The 11298-nt window shown below is 49.3% G+C and overlaps 1 protein-coding gene across 2 annotated transcripts in view; it reads left to right on the forward strand.

Moving 5' to 3' along the window:
- Positions 1–11298, forward strand: part of CAPZB (capping actin protein of muscle Z-line subunit beta) — a 57020-nt gene that overhangs the window by 37428 nt on the left and 8294 nt on the right. For both annotated transcript variants that reach the window (XM_087701828.1, XM_087701829.1), the window contains exons 4-6: positions 3131–3244; positions 10588–10729; positions 11092–11208. In XM_087701828.1, the coding sequence (XP_087557954.1) occupies positions 3131–3244; positions 10588–10729; positions 11092–11208 (373 nt within the window). The remainder of the gene's footprint in view (positions 1–3130; positions 3245–10587; positions 10730–11091; positions 11209–11298) is intronic.

The following is an 11298-nucleotide window of genomic DNA, read 5'->3' on the forward strand; positions in this document are numbered from 1 at the left end:
GGTTCCTTTCCCTCCACAGGAGGATCCAACTAAAATCTTCCTCTGGCTTGGGGCAAGTACAATTCGGTTAGCGACCATGGCAAGAAAAAGTCATCCACATGGTGCAAAACTCACCAAACAAATGTCTCACTTAGCAACATAGATCTCGGGCCGAATTGTGACTCTCACCTGTTGCCAATTGATGGGTTCCCAGGGGTAGCAGCATGTAGGAGTATTCCGGAGATGAGACGCTGGTGGAACATCGACTCCTAGTAGCACAGGTCATCCTCGACTTATGACCAAAATCGAGCCCCACATTTCTGTCGCCAAGCGAGGCAGTTTGGCGGGCTTCGCCCCCCATTTTATGACCCTCCTGACCACCGTTGTTAAAAGGGAATCCCTGTCATCGTTAAGCTGGCCACATGGTTGTTAAGTCAAGTTGGCTTTGCTTGTCAGAGATTCCCAAAAGGGCAAATCACACGACCCCGGGGACTCTGCGACCGTTGTACATTTGAATCAGTTTCCCAAGCGTCCGAATTTTTGAACAGGCGGCGATGCGGCAACGGTCGTAACTGTGAAAAAACGGTCCTAAGTCCCTTTTTTCCCCAGTGGTGGTGTAACTTCAGTCGGAAACAAATGCTTGCTAAGTTTGGGGACTCCCTGTGCTGTATTCTCATACCCTGTTTCCCCGAAAATAAGACCTCCCCGGATAATAAGCCCAATCGGGCTTTTGAGCGCATGTGCTAAAGTAAGCCCTCCCTGAATATATTGCAACACAGCAGCAGCCATGAAGGTGACCCCTCTCACCGCATCCTGCAGCTCAAAAATAATAAGACCTCCCCGAAAACAAGGCCAAGCGCTTATTTCGGGGGTCAAAGGAAAACAAGACTCTGTCTTATTTTCGGGGAAACACGGTATCCAAGAAGTTGGCAAACTCTCCACTGCACTTCGTGCCAGGCAGGCCTTGTTCTCCTTCGTACCCCCTATTGTGGGAAACCCATCTGGGGAATGTCAAGCAGCCTCAGCCTCCAGAGGAGGGCGGCCAGCCTCATGGATACCACCTCCTCGCTTTTCATCGCCTTCCTGGAACTCTTCTTTTGTGTGCGTGTGTTTGTGTGTCTTCCAAGAGGCTGCTTGCTAAGACTTGACTGGGACAGAAACTAAAGGAGAGGCCAAGGACCACCTCCAGGTCCTCTCATCCCGTGTGTGTGAGTGTGTGTGTGCGCAGTCCCATCTGCCTTTCTTCAGAACGCCTCCCTAAAATGTGTCTTCAGCACTTGCTTGCTATAAAAGCCCTTCTTTTGGAAGGGGGTGGTGTAACGCAATGGGTTTCTAATGGATAAAGTTACTGCCTCTGCTAGCATTTTTCTCCTTATCCTTTTTATGAGGAGTGAGTTAGAACATGTGTGTGCCTGTGTGTGCGTGTTCTGCAGGCCACAACACACACACACACACACACAACTTTTTGCTACCTGCACCTCTCTACCTTGTCAAAGGAGGTGGGAGGGCGGTGGACACAAGCCCCCTGTCGGTGCGCTCCCTGTGTCCAGATCAGAAGTGGGATTCGGCCGGTTCTCTCCGGTGTGGGAGAAGCAGTAGCGGCAGCTGCCGGGAGTTGCCATCCGACCACCCTGACATAACGCGCGAGCGCTGCGCATTTGCGAACCGGTAGGGAAGGCAAGGGAATCCCACCTCTGGTCCAGAGAGACAAATGGGCATTGTTAACACTAAAGGAACGAAACTCCCTGCCCTCTAAGAAGTGTTTCAAGAAAGAAAAGCAAATTATTTGGCACAAAACCCTTTGAAAATACGGGATTTTAACCCCGCCTCCGCTGTGAGATGCACCCGATAACAGCCGAAACCATGAAAAAGCCCAAACGTACTGCAGCTAATTAAAAGCAGGAACATCTACAGAGCTGGAAACTTAGTTGAAAATAAAATAAAAATTAAAAATCCAGGGACAACTAAGCCGCTGAGCCCCAGTGAGGCCATCAAACCTTGGAGAGTGCTCCCAATACTGTCAGCATAGGAAAGAGGATTTCGTGGTGGTGTTTTTTTTTTTAATACTTGCCCTTCATCCCTTCCCTCTGTCCCATCTGTGAATTTAGCGGAAGACACGTCAGAGGAGCCCCGTTTTCTCCGCTGCAGGCCTCCCCCCTCCTCGCCCCTTATCGTCGGTTGGGTTGCTTTGATGCTTTCCTTCCCAGCCTCCTCCTCTTGCACTTGTAGGCTGGATCCTAGACCCCCTACCCTAATTAATCTGTACCTTGTCTGTCGCAACTGCAGCGTCAGGTGGGGGGGAGGGGCTCTTTTGACGTGGGATGAAAATCATAAGGTTTACATCATCAGATACCGGGTTCATATTAACCATCTGGACGTGTGCAGAAGCTAAAAAATACTGGACTAAAATCCACCCATGGTTGGAAAAAGTGATAGAAAATCTTATAGACTTCAAACCAGAGATATTTTTATTGGGCATTTTACCGGAAACATACAGTAGAGAATTAAAATATTTGATTGTAAACGTGTTAACAGCGGCAAGCATTGTATTTGCTAAAAATTGGAAAAACGAGAAAATACCAACGCAGGAGGAAGTTATTCAGAAAATAATGAAATGTGTCCGAAATGAGCAAATTGACATTTGAAATTAGAGAACAAGAAGATAAACCATTTTATAAAATATGGGATTTATTTTACCAATGGTTAGACAAAAAAAAATATGGAAATGAAATATGATAAGAGAATCTTTACAATACAAGGATAATGGAATTGACACAGAATATAACCTAAAGATGTACTATTATTGGATGGATTTAGGAGGATGTAATGAATTGTTATAAATATAAATTAATTCAAAATTTAGAATATCTCGTATAAAATGAAGGAATAATAGTTATAGTCAAATAAATGATGAACAATGATAATAATGTATACATATATATATTAGATTAATAATATGAGATGTTATATAAATTGTAAGTGAGGACTATGGAGAGGATGCACAAACATTTCGTAACCAACTGACACGCTGGATGCAACTGGAAGATGTTTTTATGTTTTGTTTGTGTATGTTTGTTTTAAAAATAAAAGTTCTTTTAAAAAGAAAGAAAATCATAGGGTTTTTCCCCCCCACCCTCCCTTCCTTCCATAGGTCACCCTGGAGCAACAAATACGACCCACCCTTGGAAGATGGCGCCATGCCTTCGGCTCGCCTGCGGAAGCTCGAGGTGGAGGCCAACAACGCCTTTGACCAGTATAGAGACTTGTACGTTGACTCCCTTCTTTGGTGGGGTTTGGGTGGGGTGGCCGGTTAAAGGGAGGGGGGCACAGCAGGAGGGACCCCCCCTGTTCATTCTCTGAAACTTTTAGGGAGCGAGATCTCCCCCCCCCCCCCAAACAAAGAGGGCCTCCCCTTCCTGCTTATTTTCTTGGATGGATGGAAGGCCATTTCCTATTCATCAAGGTTTTAATCCCTCCCCCACTTTGGCAAGCCCACTTTTGAGGGAGGGGCTTTCTTTAAAAGTGAGTTACAACGGGGGTCACCAACCTTTCAGACCTCAGGGACCTACTAAATTCATAATTTCTAAATCCCACGGACCCACTAATATGAATTATTTTAAAAAGAAATAGTATTTAGTGCAATATAAAAAAATGCAAATACTTCCTTGGTTGGTGACCGCTGAGTTAGAAGGAAGATTGATGCGGGGGTGGGGGGCCTTGAAGCTCTTTGCTTCCTTGTCTGGGGGGGGGAATGAATGGAGGTTTGTGCCTGTATCAGGTGGGGACAACCCCCCCCTTCTTTTAAAGCACGGGGTTATTGTCAACCTACGACTACAGTTGAGTCCTACAACTTACAATTGAGCGAGATATTTGTTCAGTGAGCTTTCCCCCGGTTGTTAAGTGAATCACCGCAGTTGTTAAATCTTAGCCACAGGGTTGTTAAGTCAAATCTGGCTTCCCCGTTGACTTTGCTTGTCAGAAGGGAATTGCATGCCGCTGCCAACCGTCGCCATAAGTAACATGCCAGCCGCCAAGATTTTGCTCACAGGATCGTCTGCTCTGGCCGTAAGTGTGGAAAAAACGGTCACAAGTCACTTTTTTTCCACTTGGTGTCGTAACTTTGAATGATCACTAAAAAAGTTGTTGTGAGTCCAGGAGCGCCTGTAGTGAATTGATCTTCTCAGTGGAAGACGATGTATAGCTGGTTTGATGTTCTGCAGTTGTGGGGCCAAAGGGTTGTGTCACATTCCCTTAATCTCTTTTTCCTAATCACACACACACACCAGCTGCACAGAACTACAACTCCCAGGAGCCCTTTGCTATTGTCTTTGGGTTTCTGACTGTGCTGTTAATTCCCTTGCTTTTCTCTCTGAAGAGAGAGTTCTCCCAGTGTTTTAGGTAAAGGTTCCCCTCGCACATACACTATATTGCCAAAAGTATTCGCTCACCCATCCAAATAATCAGAATCAGGTGTTCCAATCACTTCCATGGCCACAGGTGTATAAAATCAAGTCCCTAGGCATGCAGAGTGCAAAAACATTTTTTTTTAATTTACCTCTTCAAAATCTTGGTGCGTTTTATAGTCCGAAAAATACGGTAAATCTTACCAAACTGCAACCTTTCAGTTTCTTGCGGTACATGGTGAGCTTTTCACTTGACACCCATAACTTCCTTTTTGGATTGCCTGGAAGCTGTTCTTAATTGTCTGTAAGTGAAGAGGTGTTGCAGATGATCTGTTTTGAGGGCTCACATCCAGCCCAAATGCCAGATAAAAAATAGTGAGATCTGTACCAAGATACACTACATTGCCAAAAGTATTTGCTCACCCATCCAAATAATCAGAATCAGGTGTTTCACAGGTGTATAAAATCAAGTACCCAGGCATGCAGTCTGTTTTTACAAACATTGGTGAAAGAATGGGTCGCTCTCAGGAGCTCAGTGAATTCCAGCGTGGAACTGTGATAGGATGCCACCTGTGCAACAAATCCAGTCGTGAAATTTCCTCGCTCCTAAATATCCCACAGTCAACTGTCAGCTATATTATAAGAACGTGGAAGTGTTTGGGAATGCCAGCAACTCAGCCACGAAGTGATAGGCTACGTAAACTTGTCCAACATCAGTGTGTGACCTCACAAATGCGTTTTGGGGGGACAGGGGGGCTGTTTTCACCCTCCCCAGGCTCCTATAAAGCCTCGAGCTTGGGGAGGGCGAAAAAAGCATGCAAAAAATGGGGGGGAGCGCTGATCATGCTCGCATGCCTGCTGCGGGTCGTGCAATGCATTATGGGTGTGGCATGCTCACATGCAATCCCCCTGCGCTCCCCTTTTGGCAGGTTCACCATCACTGTGCTAGTCGTTTCCGACTCTAGGGGGCAGTGCTCATCTCCGTTTCAAAGCCAAAGAACCAGCACTGTCCGAAGACGTCTCCGTGGTCATGTGGCTGGCATGACTTAACGCCAAAGCCGCATGGAATGCTGTTACCTTCCCACCTTCCTATTTTTCTACTTGCATTTTTTCAAACTGCTAGGTTAGCAGAAGCTGGGACAAGTAACAGGAGCTCCCTCTGTTACGCGGCGCTAGGGATTTGAACCCCCGAACTGCCGACCTTTCCGATCGACAAGCTCAGCCTCTTAGCCCACTGAGCCACTGCGTCCCTATTTTATTTTAGAAGATGATATAAAATACATTTTTTTTAAAAAAATAGTCTCTTTAATGAGAGCCCCGTGGAGGACACTTTCTATTTAAATTATATTTATTTATAGGGAGTGACATTTCACCCCCTTCCCCAAATCTGCAGGAGCCAGCATCGTTGGGAATTTTAATCATCCTCGATCTGATCGGTTAAATTGTGAAAGCGGATTAGTTCATGGCAAAGCGCAGTCAATTTACCTTTCAAAAAAAAAAAAAGATTGCGATGTATCAGTGAAGCGATACATGTGAACAGTTCATTTGCACAGTTATTTGGCTCCTGTCCCGGAACATGAGGGCCGACCGGCCATTGCCAAAAAGGGAACTGGAGCAGAAATAAAAACCTAAATTGCAGCATCGTTGGAAAGAACAAAACCGTCTTTCTGGAGGCAGCTGCGTTAAATAGGAAAGAAGCCGCTGCCGTTCGCACAGCCCATACCCATGTTTTGATCATGGATTTGGCCCAGGCCCGGAGACTTCGGAACTTCTTGGTCCTGGTTTATTTGGCTGCCCTCTTTGTGTGGGGTATTAAGTAGGTTGTCATTTTCAGGCAGACCTCTTTTTAAAGGTTGGTTTCCTACCAGAGGTGGTATTCAGCCAGTTCAGATCGGTTCGCCAGAACAGGTAGTGGAAATCGTGGGTAGTGGAAATCGCACGTAGAGGAAATCAGTAGGGGAAATCGCACATAGGGGAAATCAGTAAGGGAAATCGCGTGTAGGGGAAATTGGTAGTGGAAATTGCGCATAGGGGAAATCGCTAGTGGAAATCACGCATAGGGGAAATCAGTAGTGGAAATCACGCGTAGGGGAAATCGCCGCGTAGGGGAAATTGCACGTAGGGGAAATTGCACGTAGGGGAAATCGCACACAGGGGAAATTGCGCGTAGGGGAAAACTCTAGTGGAAATCACATGTAGGGGAAATTGGTAGGGGAAATCGCGCGTAGGGGAAATCGCGCGTAGGGGAAATCGCGCGTAGGGGAAATCGCGCGTAGGGGAAATCGCGCGTAGGGGAAATCGCGCGTAGGGGAAATCGCGCGTAGGGGAAATCGCGCGTAGGGGAAATCGCGCGTAGGGGAAATCGCGCGTAGGGGAAATTGGTAGTGGAAATTGGTAGTGGAAATCAGTAGTGGAAAGCACACGTAGGGAAAATCGCTAGTGGAAATCGCACGTAGGGGAAATCTATAAAGCAAGGGCATCTAACCTTGGCAACTTTTAAGACTTGTGGATTTCAACTCCGAGAGTTGCCCACTGGGGAATTCTGGGAGCTGAAATCCTCAAGTCCTAAAAGTCACCAAGGTTGGACACCCCTCCTGCAGGAGTTAATGGAGGGAGAGGCTGTGGTGGTCCTCCTCCTCCTGCAGCATCTCTCCCCCCGCTGAGATCATTCTACCTTGATCCCCGTGTTCTTCCTGTGGCCCCATGCCTTGACCTGACCAGTCCCAGCTGCAAGGAGACCCCTTCAGAGCCCCTTGCCCAGTTTCCTGCCTCGGGACCGCTTGGCTGCCGTTGTCAGGAGATTCCATGGTGGGGGGAGCAGCAGCGGAGGTGGGCAAAAGGACTCCCCCACCCCAACCGTGTGGCATCTGAATCCACCCTTTGTTCTCTCGGGGTCGGGCGTCCGCCCCAGCTGCCGGCCAGATGTGCAGTCTGGAAGCTTTACCTGGCACGGAAAAGCCGTGCAGATCTCTCACCGGATTGGTATGTTTTCCAAGGGAGGTGGGGGGCTTGCACCTGTAGTTCAGGCTGGGAAGCATTTGTCAAAGGCCTGGCCAGGACCCTGGGCACCGTTTGGTGGGGCGGGGGGTGGGTTGGCTTTAAGCTGTCGCAGGGAAGACGGTGAAGGGGGGAAAAAGGGTCTCTCACCCCTTTCTCCATCAAAAGCCTCTTGTGTTTGGGCTGCATCGGTTCCTCCCCCTCTGCAGACCTTCCCTTTGCCTAGTTCTCTCTCTCTCTCTCTCCCCTCCCCTAAAGCACACCTTGCAGAGCCAAGCTGGTCAGCCCAAATTTGGCAGGAGAGGGGGGGGGGAAGCCCCCTCACTCACGCTGTGTGTGGCTAGGAACCGCGGGACGGCAACCTGGCTGTTTTTTCTGGCTGCCTTACGTTCCCCCATCCCCCACCCCCCCCGGGTGTGTAAGGCCAGGGCTGGCGTCAGCCGCAGGCCAGGTGAAAACAGCATGTTGGTGTTTAAAATAATATTCATCTTAGATTGGAGTCGCTCGGGGTACAAAAGGCCACCCGAGTGTTTCCATGTGTGCGCTTGCTTGTTCTGGCGCAGGCTTTCCCCAGGCGGCGCTCTACGGTTTCGCACAACCTTTTAGCACATCCGTAAAATATACCCACAAAAAGCCTTTATGTTAAAAAACAAACAAAACCCACAACTGGGAAATCAGAATTCCTTCCCACTCGGCTCATTTCTGGGCATTCAGGGTTAAGAGGACAGAAGTTGGGGGACGCGGGGGGGTGGGGTGGGAGGAAACAGGGACCCAGAGCTCTCGTGATACTTACCCCCCTTTTCTGTCTGATCGAAGTTTCATCTCATAGCTGGCTGGCGAAATTATAATTGGAGGGAAGAAGTACAGGGTCGGGACGCGGTGGCTCAGGGGCTAGGACGCTGAGCTTTTTGATCAGAAAGGTTGGCAGTTTGGTGGTTCGAATCCCTCGCGTCGCGTAATGGAGCAAGCTCCCGTTTCTCATCCCAGTTTCTGCCAACCTAGCAGTTCGAAAGCACATTAAAAAAAGGCAAGTAAAAAAATAAGAGCCACTTTTGGTGGGAAGGGAACAGCGTTCCGTGCGCCTTCGCCGTTGAGTCACGCCGGCCACATGACCACGGAGATGTCTTCGGACAGCGTTGGCTCTTGGGCTTTGAAACAGAGATGAGCACCGCCCCCTAGAGTCGGGAACGACTGGCACATACGTGCGAGGGGAACCTTTACCTTCACCTTGGGTGGGAAGAATGTAGTGCCCCCCCACCCCCGAGTCACATGATCCCCTCTTGGCGGCAAGCAAAGTCCATGGGGAAGCCCGATTCACTTAATGCCCGGGTGACTTAACTTATCGACCGCAGCGATTCGCCTCACCGCTGTGGCAAGGGGAGGTTGTAAAACGGGGCAAAGCTCATGGGACAAATGTCTCACTTAACAGCTATAACGTTGGCCTCGATTGTGGTCGTACGGGGAGGGCTTGCTGTGTTAGCGGGCAGATATTTGTGTGGTGTTTCCCCCTCCCCCTCTGAATTAGGAAAGGACAACTCAGTTGCTTTGGCGTGCAGAAAGTAACACCCTGCTCCCACGTCCCATGTGGGGAGGTCCAAGATTTGATCAGCCTTGTTGAGGCCAGAGGGTTTTCGTGGGCTCTGAGAAACCCCTTTCTGGTCACAGATATCTGGGGTTAGGGTTAGACCGACTGTCCCTCAAAGCAGATTAAAGAACCCTCACCGTCTCTTCAAGCGTGGGGCTGGCTCGGTTGTGACTCCCAGTTTTAAACCTGCTCTTGAGTATAGCAATAGCTATAGCACTTAGATACCGCTTCACAGAGCTTTTACAGCCCTCTCTAAGCAGTTGACAGAGTCAGCCTCATTGCCCCCAACGATCTGGGTCCTCATTTGACCCACCTTGGAAGGATGGAAGGCTGAGTCAACCTTGAGCCAGTCAGGATTGAACGGCTGGCAGTGGGGCAGAGTTAGCCTGCAATATTACATTCTATCCAGAGGGAGGGAGGGAGGGAAGGAAGGAATAGTACTTAAGACTTATATACTGCTTCACAGAGCTTTTACAGCCTCTCTAAGCGGTTGACAGAGTCGGCCTCATTGCCCCCAACAATCTGGGTCCTCATTTTACCCACCTCGGAAGGACGGAAGGCTGAGTCAACCTTGAGCCAGTCAGGATTGAATGCCTGGCAGTGGGCAGAGTTAGCCTGCAATATTACATTTTATCCGGAGGGAGGGAGGAAGGAAGAAAAGGAAGGAAGGAAGGAAGGAAGGAATAGTACTTAAGACTTATATACCGCTTCACAGTGCTTTACGGCCCTCTCTAAGTGGTTTACAGAGTCAGCCTCTTGCCCCCCAACAATCTGGGTCCTCATTTGACCCACTTTGGAAGGACGGAAGGCTGAGTCAACCTTCAGCCTGGTGAGAATTGAACTGCCAAATTGCAGGCAGCAGGCCGTCAGCGGAAGCAGCCTGCAATACTGCACTCTCATTACTTGCGCCACCAAGGCTCATAAAAAGATAACTCCCCCCCCTTTCCCCCTAAAAATCTTAATCTTGCTGTAAAAGAGATTTCGGAGAGGCCGGCGGGGAAGAGAGATCGAATCTCAGCCATGCTCTTCTTTTTTTCTTTTCTTCTCACGATGCGCAAGAGAAAGGGAAGCCCTAAAAAAATGGCTTGTACGGTTTTCCAGGCTGCTGTTTGAAACATTCAGCGGCTGTTAATCAGACTCGGCTGTTAATCTGGCTTTTACCTAAATTGGAGTTTGCCACCCTGTGTTGGCGCAGAGGAATTTTCTTCCCTTGCGGAGGTTTGAGGGGTGGGTGGGGGGGGGGGGTATTTGGCCCTTTCCGTTCTTCCCTGGGCGAACCTATTCTAAACCAAAAACCCACCGGTAAAATTAAAACGGGAAGGCAGACCTTCCTAAAGGGAGCTGGGATCTTAGCTCCGTGGTGCAGTCGTTTTGATCGCGGGTGGTGGACCACGAAGGAAAGGAAACAGGAGGACTAGAAACTTGGTTGCAAGTTTAAGGGGTACGGAGAGGTTTGTTTGGGGGAGACCCAACGGGTCACCCACTATGGCTCTCTGGGTTCCTGGGCGTCACCCCGCACGCTCCCTGCCTTACCTTCCTGCTTCCTGGAATTGCCGCGTCCTGTTCCCTCCGGAGCAGCCAGAGGGTTGGGGGGTCAACCTTTGCCTTTTATTTTGGCTGCAGGTATTTCGAAGGGGGCGTTTCCTCGGTCTACCTGTGGGATCTGGATCACGGCTTTGCCGGGGTGATTCTAATTAAGAAAGCAGGCGACGGATCCAAGAAGATCAAAGGGTGCTGGGACTCCATCCACGTGGTAGAAGTCCAGGTAGATCCCAGTCCCTCCCTTCTTCTCTCTTTTCCTCCCACCCTCCTCCTCCTCTTCCCTCTCTTTTCCTCCCTCCCTCCTTCTCCCCCTCCCTTCTCTCTTTCCCTCTCCCTCTCCCTCCTCTCTCCCCTTGCTCCCTTCCCCCTTTCCCTCTCCCCTCTCCCTCCTCTCTCCCCTTGCTCCCTTCCCCTCTCTTTTTCTCCCTCCCCTCCCTCCCCCTCTTTTTCTCCTTCCTCCCCCTCCTCTCTTTCCATCTCCCTCTCCCTCCCTCTCTCTCGTCCCTGAAGACACTCGAGGGAGGAGCAGGGTGTGTGTGTGCGTGCGCTCATGAGCATTTTTCTCTTCCCCCCCCCTTCCCCCAGGAGAAGTCCAGTGGCCGTACTGCCCACTACAAGCTGACTTCTACGGTGATGCTGTGGCTGCAGACGAATAAGACCGGCTCAGGCACCATGAACCTGGGAGGCAGCCTTACCAGACAGGTAAATAATTTCTGCCCAGCCTCTCTTTTTTTTTTGCAATTTTTATTTTTAAACATAAAAAAACAACATAAAAATAATTCTCATCCATTA

This window comes from Thamnophis sirtalis, unplaced genomic scaffold (assembly GCF_051295495.1).
Source record: "Thamnophis sirtalis isolate CommonGarterSnake01/CBP01778 unplaced genomic scaffold, rThaSir2_p1.2 scaffold_15, whole genome shotgun sequence".
In the NCBI taxonomy this organism is placed as follows: Eukaryota; Metazoa; Chordata; class Lepidosauria; order Squamata; family Natricidae; genus Thamnophis; species Thamnophis sirtalis.